Consider the following 18,542-nt stretch of genomic DNA (forward strand, 5'->3'; position numbering starts at 1 on the left):
ATAAAATAAGTCATATTCTTGTTTAAGATCACTCCCCCAAGGCGGCGCTCTATCACAGCTATGAGCATCATGTGTTCATTTTGCAGAGAATAGACACAGTTCAAGCTCAATTGAAGGAGTGTTCCGCGCGTCGTCATGGTTGTCCTCAGGATAAGAAATGCGCACAAAAGAAAATGTGCGCTCGTTTGCCTTTCAGTTGCTGTTTTCATCACATACAGATACCTCTGGTAAGTTGTGTGCTGACCAACTTGTGTGTTTCTTGGGAGTCACTTGAAGGTTAATTGTACCAACTATATAACAATTTATCATTTATTAGCAAACGTATTTGTAAGAACTGCAGCAAGGAATGTGTATTTTAGAATATGTTAGACTTATCCTGTCGGTAAAATAGGTCTGTGTAATTTGAACATTCATTTATCTCAATTCAAATATGTTGTGCAGGAAGCCTGCATTTTCCTGTCAAGCATGTCATGTCGATTCACAATGCACTATTATCTGACTACACACAGTACAAATTGCAATTCTTCTTCAGCATGCCAAGAGGGGCACAGAGAATAAGCAGAAAAGTGGGACTGAGTGCCAACTCATCCCAGTTCACCTTGGAGGGTCGGCCCTTCCGTATCCTCGGCGGCTCCATCCATTATTTTCGTGTGCCCAGGGCCTACTGGAGGGACCGCCTGATGAAAATGAAAGCCTGTGGCATCAACACCATCACCACGTAGGAATGTTTTTGAATCATATCTCTCACAATTCCAAACCACGTTAACCGGCGCTTTATGTGCCGATGCAGATACGTGCCTTGGAGTCTTCATCAGCCACAGAGAGAGCTCTTCAACTTTCGTACACAGCTGGATTTAGAGTGAGCCGACTTGACCTGACAACATCTTGCATGGGCTTAACCACGTCACTTTTAAATGCTTGCAACAATGAGACAATTGTCAGCGCATATGCACCAAGTGCAAGCATTTACCATAAATGACAATTCAAGTGATTTAATAGCACCTCTTTGGTTATATGTACAATGGGGATTCTCAAGTTCCACTCCCTTGCCAACAAAGCCCAAGTGCATTGGGTAGAAGCAAGAGTCGGGGCACCAGACCTGACAACAACATCATCTCCACAACAACAGCAACTTCCAAAAGCAATTAAAAACACAGCAGTGGCACATGTGAAGCAGGATGTCACACCACAGCCTGCTCCTGTTGTTGCCGAGCAACACTAGAGTGGCAGTAAACTTTGTGATATGAAGCATCAGTCAGAGAGAAGACTTTGTTTTTGGCTCCACGTTGCTTACTGAATGTCTTCTCTTCTTTATGGTTTTAGAGCATATATCAATCTTGCAGCTGAATTGGGTTTGTGGGTGATCTTACGTCCAGGGCCCTACATCTCCTCTGAGCTGGACCTAGGGGGACTGCCAAGGTCAGACGCTGAAGACATATGGTTCTAATGTGGTGAAATGTAGACATCCGTACATAAAAATGGATTGTTACGCTACTGGCGCACAAAAGCCACTTGATGCGAAACAAAACCCATTCTGTCTTGAATTCTAGCTGAGTGCAAATGTCATGTCTCATTGTCAGGGGAAGACTCAGAGCCAGTGAGTGAAGCTTTGTCCAGAATGATCGACTCACTGTGGTCTTGTTGTTCCTGTAGATTTCAATTTAGTTGACCAAGCGTCTTTTCTGTTTCTTTGTAGCTGGCTTCTCCAAGATGGCGACATGAGAGTGAGAACAACATACCCTGGATTCACTGAGGCTGTCAACATTTTTTTTGACAAACTTATTCCGAAAGTTGTTCCCTTGCAGGTGGCCTGACAGTCGTCGTTAGATTCTCGATTAGGCTCGTTTATGTTGTGGTAATAAATGTTTTTGTCTTTTTCAGTTCAAGAAAGGTGGTCCCATCATTGCGGTCCAGGTTGAGAATGAATATGGATCTTTTGCTAAGGATGATACTTACATGACTTTGATTAAAGAGGTAATATGAAACATTAAAGGGGAAGTCAACTCCAAATAATTCTTAACAAGAATACTATGTTTTTATGCCACTCCATTAGTCAAAAAAAGGTGGCATTCTGATTAATATTGCGTTTGTTGAATACGAATTAAGCAGTAAAATCCACCCATATTTGTACATCTTAGATGGCGGCCATTTTGTCACATGCCGTTGACTGAAAGTGACATCACAGTTGCTCAGGGTTTAGATAACGACCAATCATGGCCAAGCTTTAACAGGTGAGCCGTGATTGGTCGTTAGCTGAGCTCTGAGCAAGTGTGATGTCATTTTCAGTCGCCGAAAGTGACAAAATGGCCGCCCGTGAGAGGGCTAAAAACTGTTGGATTTTGGATTAATATAGCACAAATGCAATATTAATGAGAATATTTAGAATAGTGAAGCCACTTAGAACATATTGTGAAGAATTTTTGGGCGTTGACTTCCCCTTTAAATACCAACAAAAACACTCACTGGCCACAACATTAAATATAAATGCACAAGCTAATGACTATGGCGGACTGAAAGTGCCAAAATTAAATAAACAAACACATCATCCATCCATTAGCCGTACCGCTTCACCTCTCAAGGGTCGCGGGGGTTGCTGGATCCTATCCCAGCTGTCTTCGGGCAGTAGGCGGGGTACACCCTGAACTGGTTGCCAGCCAATCGCAGGGCACACAAAGACAAACAACCATCCACACTCACACCCATACCTAGGGGCAATTTCGAGAGTCAACAACCACATCATGAAATATTTTATTAAAATTGGCTTTAATTAATTAATTATTTCATTCATTCATTAAACATGGAATTAAATTAATCATATTATTAAATAACTGCACCATTGAATAATTACATCAATGTTTCATGAATTATTTAAATTGTCAATTATTATATGTAAAAAAAAAAATTATATAATAATTTCTGTGTTTAATTAATTATGTCATGGTCCCGCATTGCAGTGTTTCATAAATTTATTTTATCTGTCAAACACTCCCATCAAAGTTTGGTGGTCAGGTCCTAACACCTGTGGTGACTTTTTTGAAAGGCTTTGCAGTCCAGAGGAATCAGTGAGCTCCTGCTCACGTCAGACAACCACAACACATTAAAGTTAGGGGGTGTAGATGGAGGTAAAGTATTTATCATCAACACACACAGTCTCGCACATAGACTCATATACGCTTAACTTCTACTGTCTTGTAGTCATGAGATCCTTGAAGCTGCAGAAACTAAATCAGAGAGCCATTCAGGATCTGAACATTATCCAGGTAGGTGTCATTGCTGCATCATTACCTGCTCTGTTTCCAAAGGATATCCAATGACACACTATGGCTTCTTTTTTTGATTGTCAGCCAAACAGACCAACCATGGTTATGGATTACTGGACCGGCTGGTATGACGTGTGGGGTGACCTCCACCACGTGCTCCCCCCAGAGGGTAGATTGTGTCAAATTATTGGATCTTCTTTTTTCTAATCATTTTTCTAAAGCACCAGTGTCATTTTTAGTCGACAGCACATGACAAAATTGCCACCTCTGAGATGTACAAAAACGGGTAGATGTCAGTGCTTTACTCCTAATCCACGAACGCAATATTAATCAGAATGCCGTGTTTTTATTAGTGGGGCTGCATAGAATATATTCTTATAAATAAAATTTTGCAGTTGACTTCCCCTTTAATTATAATGCCTTAGGTCTAACTACAGTATTTCTAGATACACTGGTACAATTTTGCTTACTTTCTTCCTCATCTGACAATACAATGGCACATTTGTGCTATGTAAATTTGAATGCAAATGTTTAAATCTAGGTCAGGCAATTTTGAATGTGCTGCAGACTAAACAGGTGGAAGTCTATTAAGGAAGTGGTCATTACAATTGAATTCGAATCCTTGAATATCTTATAAGATGGCAGTGATTGCTGTTGATATTTCTAATTCCTTCTCAGATATGGTGTCCACTGTTAGAGAGATTTTGAAGCGTGGGATGTCTGTAAACCTGTACATGTTCCATGGAGGCTCCAGTTTTGGTTTCATTAGCGGTGGGCTGGCTGAACCTTCCTACAAAGCATTGGTGCCCAGCTACGGTAGGTGCCTCGGTGCCATACACAGTCGAAACTGAAGTTCTCGTTTATGCAAATGGCTGTGAATGTGATTATGACATTACTCAGGTCTCTGAATGAGTCTGGATCCTAAATTAATAATACTTTAAACAACCAAGCAGAAACAGTGCATAATTTTAGATTTTATGCAGATTTTGACGCTCCCTTGTCAGAAGCTGGAGAGTACACTCAGAAGTACCATCTCCTCAGAGATCTGTTCTCTCAATTCAACAGTAAGCTGAACAATAAACACACAAAAATGCAGATTTGATTGGAGCACCATATAGTGACTTGATTCTCACTCTAGGAGGGGAAGGGTTTCCCGACCTGCCAGTGCTTCAACATAAGGATGCGTATGAACCAGCCGTCATGTACCAGCACTTGTCCTTATGGGATGCTTTGAGCTTTACTGAGGGAGTATGTCTTTAAACGTAAGATTGCCTGTTAACATTTGAGAAGCAGACAGTTGCTTTTCTGTCAAGCCTTGATTGTTACCTCCGCAGCCATTTAAGTCAGACACGCCGGTGAACATGGAGAAACTACCACTGAACAACGGGAATGGACAGTCCCATGGATACACACTGTATGAGACAACAATTACCAGTGGCGGCTTGTTGACGTCAGGAGACAATGTTAAAGATCGTGCCCTTGTGAGTTGTAACTTTACTTTCCATGTGGGCTTAATCTATTGGTTTTATTTAACGCGTTGGTATTGTGGTTGTACTTTGAAGTGGTGGTCACTGATAGTGTAGTGCACGGGTAGGGAACTCTGGTTTCATATCCTGCCCGTTTTTGAGCTCTCCCTACCCTAGTGCTTCTCAAATAGTGGGGTGTAATTACACATCCAATCTAGTAGGTGGCAGTGGCGCTCTCGTTGCCCATTGTGCACAGCGAGTATTAACTCTACGGTGTAGGTTTGTTTGATGCTATTAATTATAGTTGCGGCGGAGAGTGGCTTGGGGGGCGCGAATTGTATTCTACTTGCTTGGGTGGGCTTAACAGAAAAAAATTGACAAGCACTGCCCGACCCCAACAGACTTGATTCAAATGATCAGGATTGTTTCAGGCTTCAACAGAGCATGTTGTTATGTGTATCGTTTGATCTAAAGCAGGCAGGATACAGCTCTCAAGGAAGCGGAGTTCTCTACCCTTGGTGTGGTGGAATATGGCAGAAGTATCGTGTGCAGCCAGCATTGATTTCTGCTGTCGTGAACCAGTGGCAGTTTCTGGCATGTTCATGGCCAGAATTTAGAGGGAAGAGGCGCACAGTTGTGCACTTTTCTAGCTTGGCACATTCTCCTGTCCTCTCCTGTCTGTCATTTACGCACCTTTATTCTACTCACTTTGGGTGGTGCAACCCTAAAATGTGGGTGTTCCCTGTGAAATCTGGTTTTCTTCAAATTCTCTGGTAGACGTAATGGCAACGTCCGACGTGCCGCAGACAAACAAAGTGTTTAATGTGTCTTCTAAAAATCTCTCAAATGGCTGGAGAGAGCTGTACAAAGAAGCTCTGTGGGTCAGCTATTCATTGGAAAATAATATCTGTTTTCTTTTACCTTCAACTACAAGGACCAATTCATCTTCAAATAGAATTAAACAGTTTAAAAAACAATATTTGAGAGTATTTTTAAAAAGCACGTTTTCCACAATGTCAGTTATCGTCGTGATATGGTTGTGAGTTATGTACTAGATTTAGAGGTGAATTTCCAACGTATTCCATTTTCCGCCCCATGGGTTTATTCATGCACATAGTGTACATGGTGTTCACAAAAAGATTGTCATATTTTGTGACCCTTGACCCATTTTTTTAAATTGATCAAATTAGCGTTTTTTGTTTCTTTCATAGGTTTTTATCAACAAAAGTTACATTGGGCTTTTCAAACGCCAGCATTTGGAATTGGCTGTTCCGGATGGCAAGGTATGAGATTCGAATAAACCGGTGACCAATAGATTTTATTTGTATTATGCAGTGGGACGGATTATTAGGTGTCCCTGCTAAACTCTCTTGAGCATAAATGATACTGTATATAAAATTAGACAAAGTTGTTAAAGAAAAACCCACGATGATTTTTATTCGCATTTGCTTTGCATTCTCTCATCATGCCAAAGGTGTTTTGTCCAGAGAGCCTATTTCATCTTTTTCCACAGATGTTAAGTCGGATTTAGCTAAAGGCTATTCAAAATAATCTACTGTTTGGTCATTTTTGGGTATTTTCTGCTTTTTGTGTTTTGTTATACTGTTGGTGGAAACATGACCTGCAGCTGAGTCCGAATTTTCTTGCATTGAGCAAACCAATTTTTACAAGCAGATTATCATCCTTTTGCATTTAACTACTCCTCTCCATAGTGTTCAAGAAAATAAATAAGAAAACTGTCCAAATCTTTGGTATTAAACCACAATGACTGTGGACATTAAGTAGCTGGATCAGGAATGGGCAAACTACGGCCCGGGGGCCACATGCGGCCCGTTAAATGTTTTGATCCGGCCCGCGGAAAAATGTAATGAATATATATGAATATAAATATCCTATTTTCTAAATGCTGTGGTGTGTCAACGACAGATATTTTGTTCTAATGCTTTTGTTCATTTTCATTTAAAAATAAATGTTTTGGTTTTTTTTTTTTCTCCGATGAGGTGAGGTTACCAAAACACTCCATCCATCTGCTCCTGGTCCGGCCCCTCTGTCAAATTTTAGAACCCATTGTGGCCCACCAATCAAAAAGTTTGCCCACCCCTGAGCTAGATAATTAAATGCCCAATGGCAAGAATAGTTTGAACTCAAAAAACTGTGAAACATCATTCTTGCCACCAGGTTTTTTGCCAGCAAAAAAAAAAACAGATTTAAAATTTTGTGTTTTATCACAAGTTTATGATTCATTAATGAGAGGTTGTGTTAATTAGGTGGTTCAACAAATATGGTTACCAATACGTTGGGCATAGCCCCAACATTTACATTACCAAAATGCCTTTCAGGCCTCCTCTGCTGGCCTTACATATCAATCAGGACCACAATTGTTGGTAATGAAACCCTCGTTTCATTTTAATTCAAGTTTTTGTTTAAAGTTAGTTCAATAAACATTGTGGGGTTTTCTTTTTTGACGACACAAGTATGACCAAATAATCAAAACCCAAAACAGGGTCAGCGGACTTTAAGTTTGTTGGTGGAGAACTGTGGACGAGTCCACCGGGGAAGGGATCTTGACAAACAACGTAAAGGTGATTGCTTAATGATATGTAACATGTTGTTATGTCGACTTTAATTCACACGGCAATTTTAATGTTTGTTTTGACAGGTCTTGTAGGGGACATTTTATTAAATAATATTCCACTACGGGAGTTCACAATATACAGCCTGGAAATGAAACACAACTTTATTTACAAGTTAGTGCAACTTAATAGAACATTTTATGCATTTTGTGCTCTAGTTTGCTTGAATCAGATGTTTTGCTTTAGTCTCTATCAGGCTCCGTGGAAAACGTTCCCGGAGAATCCCAGTTTCCCTTCTTTTTTCATGGGTCAGCTCTTTGTGTATGGCTATCCCAGCGATACATTTGTGAAACTGCCAGTAAGTTCAATGTTTGTACACCTTTTATGCATTTACAGGCCTGTGGATGATAATTATTGTTTGCGTCACAGGGTTGGGATAAAGGTGTTGTGTTTATCAACGGGATAAACTTGGGCCGCTACTGGTCCATTGGACCCCAGCAGACTCTTTACCTCCCTGGTCCATTTCTCAATCGGGGAATCAACCAGGTTCGTATGAGTAATTTGTTACTGACTTTGAGGTATGATGTACAAAATGCATCATAATTTTACTTTGAATCAATTTCGGTTGAGGTCTGTGGGTGGTCCGATTTTACTCGTTGATCTGTTAAGTTCTTTTGTTGTAATAATTAGATCATTGTGTTTGAGGAGCAAGAAGGTGACTACAAGGTCAACTTTGAGGACACGGCGGATCTTGGCATGGCAGCTGACATTCAGTGACTCTCATCCTTTCTTGTATGTCTTGTATGCTGTATGAATTATTATTATTATTTAACTGATGTACATTTTGTCTTAACGATGTTTATTTCTAAAACAGGCATTGGAGCACACACAAATGTATATATATATATATATATTTTTTTTTGCAGTAGGTAAATGTTATTGTTATTTGTGAATTTATTGCCACAAAAAAAAATCAGAATGGGCGGGAATAATGCATTTCCCTGAATTTGTTCATTTTCCTTACAGCTGGTATCTTTTCTTTACTAGTTTTTCTCTTGAGTCTTCTCATCTTTTCTGATGCTCCTCTCAGTTGAATGCAAAAGGATCAAATTTGAATCAACATCCGTCATAATGAAATGGACATACTGTATAACCTATAGCAGCCAAAAATTGACTAGTCAAAATCCAAAAAAGGCCAGCGACTTTGCAAGTTGGAGGGCTGTGCCATTGTGGGGTGGTCACAGACAGAAGTGACAAATCCAGGTCCAGAAAGTAAGTTGAGTAGAAGCACCTGGGTCTAAAGCCAAACTGCGGCAGGGGGGCCACTTTCTGGACATGCATTTGCCACCTGTGGTCACAACCTGATCCTTTCATTCCCTTTCAAAATTCAACCCCCACTCTTTTTTACTGGGTCTTATTTGATTGAGTACATCAAGAGACCCATTTGAAAATGACCGTAGTTTGAAACCAAAAATGCACATTAACACAAAGGCATCTTAGTGACAATGTCATTTTACATTTAATTTAAAATAAATCAGGGTGGTGGAAGCGCATAAGTGCTTAATATTGCAGAAGCAGAAATTGACTCAGTGGTTTAAGAGATAAGATTGGCATAGGCAGTGTGATTATACAACATTAACTGCATGATCTCCCTTACGGATGTAGTCAGCAGCGTACGTGATGTGGGAAATTGGAGACTGCATTGCACCCCTGATCGTGCACCTCATGTGACATTCAGCATCCCCAAAGCACCGTTTTATACAGTTAATGTATCAGTGACGAGATGAGAGTCAGACCGTCTACCTCTCTTATACTTTACATGTGAATTTTACGATCATGACCAAAACCACTGTAACAGCATTCAGAAACGAGCTTGTCCTTCACAGATTTATTGTTCAAAAGAATTACAAATACCGGAGAATAAAATATTTCTCCAAGACACATTATGCAGTTCACTGTATCAAGTCTTTATACATTAACACTACAAATTAATCTAACACTATAACTCTTACTTGAATAACATCTTAACCTGTGAGCTCATAATTATTGCATGTGTGCTCTACATGTCTTTACTTGATCCTTTGATCAGGCACATACCCAAGAATTAACTCTCCCCCTGAGTCACAAACAAGATAGAAGCAATGCTTTAAAAAAAGAAGAAAAACAGCCATTTTTTAAACAAAATAGATGACATAGTACCACCATGAATTCCAATTGAGGCACCAGAATAGAATGTAATCCCGCTGAGATTAGGATTTTTAATTTATGTGACTAAAGGACAAAATAAATACATGATAAATGATGAATACCTCGTTAAAAATAGTACAGTTAAATTGTTAAATATGGTTGGTTAAATGTGTATCCATATCCTGCAAAATAAGTGACTGAACTATCTTGGGTATTCCGTGATGAGATAATTCATACATTTTACATTAAAGTTGTCTAAACCCTGATAACCTTTCTGAATTCATGGCTATTCAATATTCGAAATGTTTAGGTCATTTAAATGCACTAAAGTGCTCTAGAAGTTACTGGAATCTTTTCCAGTTATTTATGGTATACTGTAGTATATTATGTTCTATTGCATTTTTCTATGATGGGCAAATGAGTCGATATTGTAAATTAGGGAGTGAGCTGAAACCCTTTATTTATATTCACAGTCTGAATGTTAGCAGATCAGTGAGTTATGAAATCTTCCCTTTCAGGTCAGTCATCCATGAAATAATCATTAGACTTGTGTAACAACACATCCCTTTTGTGAATAATGCATGAATTACTCATTGAAAAAAAATGAATGAATAATATTGTTTAACGAGTAAACAAAGGATTGTCACAGTATTTCGGATGTACTACCTATAAACACAAGCTAGGGGGCAGCATACTGGCATTGTGGTAAGCACGTGTGCCTCATAGTTGGAATGTTGGTCTCTAGTTTTGTCCCAAACGAGCAGATTCCTCCCCGGGACTGACTTCTCAGGCCATAAAGTGGTGCTGCTCCCGCAGTGGTCTTCAATCCTGTTCCTCGAGGGCCGGTGTCCTGCCTGTTTTATCACTCGCGGCTGCAACACACAGGATTCAAATGATTCGGATCATTATCTAGCGTCAGCAGACTTGGCTGATTATCTGATTGCGTCAAGTTTAGGACAAAATGCAAGAAATGAGGCAGGGAGTGGTTTAAGCAAAAGTGTTTGATAGTGATGGGTACTCTGAAACTTAAACTCCGGCGCACATTTCAAACCCGAAAATAAAATTGCCTCGGAACTCTCTTCGGACGCTCCGTTCAGTCTGGAGAAAAACACGTGACCTGTGACGTCCGAAGCAATAACTGTTTCATTCTCGAAATGAACTCTAGTAAACCCTAAAAAGAAAAAGTCTAAATCCAGAGACTGTGGAAAAAAAATAATGAAATGACAGTCCCAACATTTCTTAGCTCGATATTAAACAAGGTATGAGCCATTTGCTTGATTTTTTTAATTTCCTAAAAAACTGCCACAAGACACAAAAACATTTTTTTAGGATAAAGAACTAGGTATCCAATTATTGTTTCCGTGTGTTTTACTGTCTAAAAGCCTCTATAGAACTTGATTGCATTTCTAGTTTTTTGCCAGCAGATGTCATTATCACTGAACCATTTTGAAACGATTGCTTCAAACGGTTCAGTGGTTCATAAAAGCTCCATTTTCCCATCACTAGTGTTTGAGACCCAAAATAAAACTAAAAAAACAAACAAGGAATTAGGATGAACAAAAAGTATTAAAGTAAATAAATCAAAACTAACACTAGGAAAAGGACTTGAACGTGGCATGGACAAAAGGCAATAGACAGACAATCAACATGACAGTAGACCAAACAAAGCCTGAAAGGAACCAGGGAACTAAATACAAACAAATCGACAAGACCACAAGGAACACCTGGACGAGACACAAAGGACTGGAGGGAGCTGATTGTCTAACACCATAGAAAGGGACAACAAGCACAGGTGGAAACAATAAGCTTAATGAGATAGAAAAACAAAACTCAAGAAAATCTTGAAACTAAATACGAAACCAAAAGCAACCAAAACAGATCATGACACATATAGTCATATACGCATGGACAGGGGCGCATGTGTAATCATTGTCAGTAGCCGCTTAGTAGCGTAGCGCAGTACAAGTGAGAAAGCCCCACAATGCAGTCTGTCAGAAAAACAAGGACCTCTTTATCCCTCTGTGTCATCTGCTTTAGAACAAAGGAGAACTATTTATTGCAGATTGGCCGTCCGTGCAGAGAGGTCTCTTTATGTACTTGCTGGGCCATCTCTTCCTGCTCTCCAAATTACTGTTCATGCTTTCTCTTAGTTTGCCTCTGTTTTTTTTTTTTTTAAGAACCGATGCTTTAATTTTCATATCGAACACCACTTTGTGTTGCAGACATCCTGGGCTGAAAGTGAGTTTTGTTTTCGGAGCACCGATATTGGTTTGAAGTCCATAAATTGTCTCATGAAGAAGTGCTTCCGCTAAAACTAAAACTTAGCTTTTGTTACCAGGTCACGCTGAATAAGTGCTTGTTCCTCATCATCCAGAAATAAAATAATTTTTAAATCCAGTTGTTACTAAAAGCCAGTATTGATTTTTTTGTTTTGCATGTCCATACTTGCTCCATTTTATTTCTATAAGTGGAGAGATACCAAATTTTAAAGGCTTTCTAAATAATAACCCTTGACTTACCATTTTTATCATCCGCAGGGAAATGCACAAGGAGTTCACACTGGCCACGAGCACCAACTTAAGTAGCATCCTATTGGTTTGGAGTTGAAAACGAACCTTTAGATTGCCTATAAATGGAATACAGTCTTTTAACCTGGGAAAAATATATTTTTTTATCATCATTAGATGCAGTGCATATAATAGATGGCAAACTTTACTAATTACCTGTTTCGGGTAGTGGATGTCATATCTCGACATTTGAGTCTGTAAATCCTTTCTTTCCCTCGTTTATTAGTAAAGGCTTTTCTGTACGGGTGTGCCACACTAATACCTGCAGAAAAAAAATAAAGTTGATAAATAGAAAAAAAAATATTATGCCAGAGGATACTTTCCTCACAGTAATTAGAAGCCTGCCATAGAAAATATATCAAAGAAGACAAATAGTGGATTTTTTTTAGGGGGGTGGGGTTATTTAAAAAGGTGTGACTAAGATGCATCATTTCCAAATATTTTCCATCCTGTACAACTAAATAAAAAAAAAAAAAGGAAGAAAGCTTTTCATGAAGGAAATAAACTAGTGATGTGGTTTTTGAAGAAGCCTGAAAGTTTTGTGCTATCCCTGAGTGACCAAAAAGTTCAATCTTGGTGTCATTGGACAAGGCTTCCAATTTGCCACTCTACCCTCCCCTTAGCCATAGGCAACTACTAGATATTATGCAGCTGGTTTAATAAATGGTGGAAAAATTATACCAAATTTTTTTCTCAAAAACCTGTGATTGGAACAGGGGTGTGTAGACTTTTCAAACCTACAGTATAGTACCAGTAAATCCTAACTCACAATGGTCAAACGATATTTCAAAGCTGGTGTGACTTCCAGTGCATAACTGTTGCGAAATCTTTTGAGCATGAATTCCACCTCCTTGTATTACCTTAGTGCAGTTTTCTGCTTTGGGCTCCAGATCGTTGAGGGTGACCAGCTCCGTTAACAAGCTGCTCTCCTGGTAACCTCCCTTCACATGTAGCTTGAAATATGCTTGAGGCTTTGAGAGGATGAGGTGCAGATTGACTGCAAAGCCAGCCATATCAATGGCAAAAGGACGATGTGGGTCGTACACAACCTTCCAGCCGTACACTTTTCCCACGCTGTTTACTTTGGGGGACTCGTATCGAAGGCCCCCGACAAATGCAACGGGCCACACCGACACCTTTTTAGTCGATCGCATCTGGTGGTTGGAGACAGACTTTCTCTTACTCAGTTGTAATATATTTCACATTCAAATATTTAATGCAGCTTTGCTAGGATGAAAGGACATCAAGCCTCACCTCCTCAAACACTTTCAGGCTGTAAGTGTTGTCATCATCCGCAAAGTAGACGATGCCCGGCTGGGTTTTGTGTCCACTGGAAGTCTCCCGCAGCCACCGCAAGGCCAGATTTCTTTGTAAGGTCCCCCTGGGGGGTTTTGGATCGGGTCGCCCGTGCGTCATGAAGTTCCGCGGCGTCTGCACGTTGAGGTGTGTGTAGTTGAGCGCCATCTCATGGAGGAGATGACTAACCAGGGTTGTCCTCTTTTGCGAGTCCTCCACCACGATCCAGTGCAGGTTGTCCAGATGAAGCAAAGTGTTCGCTAGACGAGTGAGGTCAGCCTTTTGCATGGGCCGCCGGTAGGTAGGGGTGATGACATGGATGATTGGCAGGATGTCATAATAAGGTCGTGGGTGCACAAAGACGCTCTCCGAGCGCACCTCCTTGAGTATCTTCTGTGAACGGGACTCTTTGACGGCAAAAGTACTGCCTCTGCGTCCTGTGTTAGAAAAATGTGTCCTATAAATCAGTGGTCTCAATGCACTTGTCTGCGGCCCAGTACCGGTCCACGGCCGCAACAGATGAAAAAAAGAAAAAACTTGACGTTGACGCATGTCAAAATGCTATATGTCTCAATCGCATTATCCCAGTGCTTCTCAATTATTTTCTGCCATAACTTGAAGAAAACAATTTGCGCCCCACCACCACCCACTCTCCTAAATAATAGCATTTTCGTTCCAAAACAAACCTACACTGTAGAGTTAATACTTTCTGCGCAAATTGGGCAAGGTAAGCGCCACTGCCAACTACTGGCGTGGATGTGCAATTACACTTTATTGTAGTACGGCGGAAAAAAAGCATGACCCATAGGGTCACACGCCCCCCCCCCCCACTATTTGAGAAGCACTGCATTACACTAATATTAAACCCATAAAAAATCTGAAAAGCACATCAGGTACGAAGCCCGCTCTGCACAATATGTAGCCATTTTGTGGACTCTACACCCTAGTGTGTACAAAATATAAAAGTAAAACTATTTTCCGTTAATCAATATTTCTTAATGAATAAATGTTATTATTGTCTTCCCATAGAGTCCATTTGATTATCGTTTAGGTATGATTCGATGCAATTCTTACTTTCTTACCATTCAGTCTTGTAAGAAGAGGGGGAATGGTGCTGTTGTGCCAAACATAGATGAGCAAGATCAAAGGCAATAGGATCAATGAAATGGCAACAATGCTTCGGCTTTTTGGCATCTCCAGCTCGCGACTTCAGTCACTCCCTGTTGAGTGTTTGACAAAAAATGTCACGCATAAACAAATTCCTGTGAGATATACTTTTCAAATGACAAGATGATCAAAAAACTCCAGTGAGCCCATTCCATCAGCTATTCATGAACATTACACATTACATGAAAATCAACTAAAGAATTAATTGAATTAAATACTCTTCAGCCAGTTACTTGATTTCTAGTCAACTGAGCAATTAAAGAAGATGAAACTGAAGGCGCCGATACCCAAGCAACTGACTGCGGCCTCATTGAACGCCTGGCAAAGCATCTCTGGGAAGGAAACTGACAATTTTCCTGCGTGACTAGTCTTCAGGCAAACCCGGACTCCAAATGAATAAACTCCAACCACACAATTACGTTTGTCCTCTCCAGTCATCTCATCTGTTGGTTAATAACCTTGTTATACAAGATGCTGATCGTCATGGCGTAACGAGTCCTAAATTCAAAAGATCAACCGCAGTCTAAGACAAAATGTTATTAACGCATTACACATCAGGGTCTACTAAACTGGGTCTGCACAGTTCTGCTAAGTTCTTTCAAGTCATAAGCTGCAGTTGAAGGACAAATTATATAGACATTTAGAATAAATTATTTTTAAAGACATTTTGATCAAGCCATGTGCCAGATCTGTACCCTGATAAAAACAACACCCAAATGCCGGCTTCTGCTGTGATCTTGTAAACAAGATAAATGGTCTCGTGCTGAAAGGAGTCTTTCTTTCATCAAACAACTCAAATTTGTTTCCCACAAACGTCTCGAAACGGTCGCCTCCGAAAACGTTTGGTTGCACCGTTGGTGAACGCATCATATCGGTAGAAATGTTTATCTTTTTCACTTGCGTGGTTGGAATGGTTGAACAGTGTTTTGTTTGTGATTGTTTTACCGCAAATGACTGTTTCTTCTGTTATTTCTCTTCAGGTTGAACCTTATATTTTCAAATGAGTTTTTTCAAACTACATTTTTGATTGGTTGCTTAGTTTTTTTCATCCATGCTTGAATTTATTTTTGCTTGCATTTTTTTCGTAATTTGCATTTAATTGTCCTTTTAATTATCTCTAATTTCAATTGCTTCTTATACGTGAAGGATTGTCTTGATCATCATCGTCTAATTAAATATGTTGATCTCCATCAATATTTTAGTTGCATCACTGATAATTTGTGATTTTATTTTCACCAACGTTTAGAAACACAGCAAGGTTTACAGTCCAACTCTTGTTTCAGTGACATTTCAGAGTCACTAACAAATAGTACTGTTGCAGGTGGAATCAGAGTTTGGTTACACAGACACACGTACACACACGCGCACACACACGCACATATTCTCTTATTTATCTAATTTATATATTTATCTGAATTATTGTTGTATTGCACTGGAGAGGGGAGCTCTCTAATCTCGTTGCACACTTGAGTACAATGACAATAAAGGGATTTCTGATCTGATTCTGATTCTGATTCTGACATGCACTAATAATATTGCATATATTTAACACAAATAAATAATGATAGTGAATTCTAAACAATATATGAATATATACCAATATAATATACCATTTAGAATATGTCTGAAGTCAAAGGCCATTACAGACACAACTGAACAGACTCCAACTGAAATTAAAGTGAGGGAACCTTAAGCAAGTTCTTGAGAGTGAACACAGAGGTAACGTGAGCACAACACTTATTTTTTTTCCTTTATTAGTTTAGCACCTGAATTCAAACGCAATTAACTCTATGCACGAGTGTGAACAACAGCATGAACCTCTGGACTAGCCAAGTGATCGTTGATGTCAACTCGCGATGAGACATTTAGCAAGGGGGGCCGTGGAAAATGTATCATTCAATGAGGAAAGTGTTAAAAAAAATCAAGCGTAATACAATATGCATACTCACAGAAAAGAATGACGGACCACCTAATTTTGATGCGCCGTATTAATGATTAAGATGCTGATGAAGGTTCCAAGTCTTGATTAGCAGATGAAGACGGCATCAGATCCGCCTGCTTTGAAAGTCTATCGTGTTGGGTGCACAATTGGAAGTAAAAACGAGCTGGTTTCACATTCACATCATCCAGTGGGTGCCAACCAATCGTTGTGTCCCATTGAAGCCACACTTTCAGTCCCTCCACACACAGAGGAGGTCATCTCTTTGGAAGAATGACGCCTGTCATTGCATAAACAAAAGTTGGGATTGTCAAAGCTAATGAGATGAGAACTGGGTGGAGGCAGCACCAGAAAAGCAATTGCTTATGGAGGCGTAAATATTAACGGTCCTTACACAAGACTGACAATAACAAAGTTTCTATTTATTTGGATGACGTTTTCCCAAAGAAAATGAAAGAACATTAAAGATTGAGACCAGTGTAGAAATATGTCTCAAGAAGCCCACAAGAAAAAAGAAAAGAGGATTTTGGTTTTCTCATTTGTGCATATTATGTATTAATCGTCATTTTGGTAATTAGCAATGCAGTTGATGCCTGTGAATATTCTCAAGCTTCATGATGAGTTGGACTCAGATTCACAACACATCTCCACCGTTCACACTGGTAATGATTCACTGCTTACGCCTCCTAAGACGCTCGATGGTGGACCATAATTTCCTTAACGCTGGCCAGAAGTTTTTTTCCTTGGCCTCGGTGACCGCCAAAGCTATGTTCTGCATGGCCAACCAGTCCGCATCACCTGCGTCCAGAGTCCCACAAGACAAAATTGCTGCCACGACAGGCATCGACCACCTTAAGGCCATAGCTCCAGTACATAGTTTGCCAATAAATCTGATTCTGATAATATTACATTTAAATAATTCCACAGAAGAATGCTGGTTGATTTTTTTTTTTTTACTTGTTTAATAAGTAGCTCTCATGCTGAAAAGGCCGGCCTGCTTTAGATTGATTATGTGTCCAATGTCTTTCACAGGTAGTGGTACATGCTGCAGGCTTTCATGAAAACGGTGCAGCTTTCACTCCTGGCCAATGCATTAAAAACCAGGCAACAATGATTGCATTTTTACAAATGTAAATAAATCATGTGGAGAACGCTGTTTCTTTCGGTCTGGGTAGACAGAACACTGCAGCAGCGCATCTTACATAATGTGGATGAGCTAAATCGTGCACACAGCACTGCTGTCGGGTGGGAAGTTTAACAATTAGAAACAAGGCAACTTTAACGCTCTCGTTATTTTTTTTCTTTACCCTTTGTCATGAGGGTGGAGCATAGCAGCAGAGGTGGTAAACGTACTCTGCTTGTCGCCTGGACAAGACACGAGTGGCTGAGGGAGCTGATTGGGAGATACAAGACAGCGAATGACAAGCACGTGGACAATAATCTAACGAGACAGACAGACAAAAATAAACAAAAGAAAGCATGGTGAAACCAAAATCAAACCAAAACCAAATCTACAAAAGACAGATCATGACTCTCTGCACGCAGATTTAAAAAGGGTGTCTGGAATGTACTTTAGTCCACAATTTGTGAAAATATTTTTTTCTCAACTCTATAGATAAAAAATACCCCCAAAAATCTCTGTGCACATTCTTTTTTTTTTATCTCATTTAGTAACTTCATGGTCTTAATGAGAAGCAGAGAGTGTAACTTTCTCTAATGCATCCTGAGTTTATTCAACACCTCACTATAAGAGACATTCAAATTTCCCCATTGTGGGACTAATAAAGGACATCTTTATCTTTATCTTTACATCCTAACCAACTGCCGGAGCCACCTCATCTGTCTCCTCTCTCTGCGGCGGAGCAATGGCTCTAGTCTTTGCCACTTAGATGAAACAGTCTTGGATTTCTGTCTGGTTGTCTTCAAACACAGTTAAGCAGTGAAGGATATTTGAATTTTGTAGGCATCGTAATTTTTTATTAAAATGCATCCAAAGTTTCTTGATACACTCTCCACTTTTTAGCCCTCATTTTAACACATCAAATGTGACTGGAAAATTTATCAATGCCGATATGAACTAAATGAGG

General features: G+C 39.7%; 2 protein-coding genes across 3 annotated transcripts; one reads left to right on the top strand and one right to left on the bottom strand.

Annotated features, from left to right (window-relative positions):
- Positions 1-120: 120 nt before the first annotated feature.
- Positions 121-9,812, top strand: LOC148320049 (beta-galactosidase-1-like protein 2). The gene is made up of 19 exons (XM_088279867.1): positions 121-227; positions 533-718; positions 791-859; positions 1,324-1,419; positions 1,697-1,805; positions 1,882-1,974; positions 3,041-3,122; positions 3,196-3,260; positions 3,345-3,429; positions 3,939-4,076; positions 4,244-4,324; positions 4,399-4,508; positions 4,595-4,741; positions 5,938-6,009; positions 7,230-7,308; positions 7,386-7,473; positions 7,546-7,657; positions 7,729-7,845; positions 7,990-9,812. The coding sequence occupies exons 1-19, from the start codon at positions 136-138 to the stop codon at positions 8,074-8,076; spliced, it is 1,908 nt and encodes a 635-aa protein (XP_088135993.1). The 5' UTR covers positions 121-135; the 3' UTR covers positions 8,077-9,812.
- LOC148320050 (galactosylgalactosylxylosylprotein 3-beta-glucuronosyltransferase 1-like) lies at positions 9,229-16,647 on the bottom strand. Of its 2 annotated transcripts, none has more exons than XM_088279868.1 (7): positions 16,466-16,647; positions 14,432-14,569; positions 13,308-13,786; positions 12,914-13,207; positions 12,210-12,315; positions 12,006-12,112; positions 9,229-10,358 (listed from the first exon to the last, which is right to left on the bottom strand). In XM_088279868.1, exons 2-5 carry the CDS (start codon positions 14,541-14,543, stop codon positions 12,229-12,231), a joined length of 972 nt encoding a protein of 323 aa, XP_088135994.1. In that variant the 5' UTR covers positions 14,544-14,569; positions 16,466-16,647; the 3' UTR covers positions 9,229-10,358; positions 12,006-12,112; positions 12,210-12,228. The 2 variants fall into 2 exon arrangements, with proteins under 2 accessions (XP_088135994.1, XP_088135995.1); XM_088279869.1 differs by having other exon boundaries at positions 12,006-12,138.
- Between the last annotated feature and the right edge of the window lie 1,895 nt (positions 16,648-18,542).

This window comes from Idiotropiscis lumnitzeri, chromosome 17 (genome assembly GCF_059441095.1).
Source record: "Idiotropiscis lumnitzeri isolate Australia: NSW breed Sydney's pygmy pipehorse chromosome 17, RoL_Ilum_1.0, whole genome shotgun sequence".
Taxonomy (NCBI): Eukaryota; Metazoa; Chordata; class Actinopteri; order Syngnathiformes; family Syngnathidae; genus Idiotropiscis; species Idiotropiscis lumnitzeri.

Coding starts and splice junctions, on each gene's coding strand:
- LOC148320050 (XM_088279868.1), bottom strand. CDS start 14,543: ATGCCAAAAAGCCGAAGCATTGTTGCCATTTCATTGATCCTATTGCCT. Junction 13,787..14,431: donor TCTTCTTACAAGACTGAATG/GTAAGAAAGTAA, acceptor TTTCTAACACAG/GACGCAGAGGCAGTACTTTT. Junction 13,208..13,307: donor GCCTGAAAGTGTTTGAGGAG/GTGAGGCTTGAT, acceptor TCCAACCACCAG/ATGCGATCGACTAAAAAGGT.
- LOC148320049 (XM_088279867.1), top strand. CDS start 136: ATGGTTGTCCTCAGGATAAGAAATGCGCACAAAAGAAAATGTGCGCTC. Junction 860..1,323: donor CGTACACAGCTGGATTTAGA/GTGAGCCGACTT, acceptor TTATGGTTTTAG/AGCATATATCAATCTTGCAG. Junction 1,806..1,881: donor CGAAAGTTGTTCCCTTGCAG/GTGGCCTGACAG, acceptor TGTCTTTTTCAG/TTCAAGAAAGGTGGTCCCAT.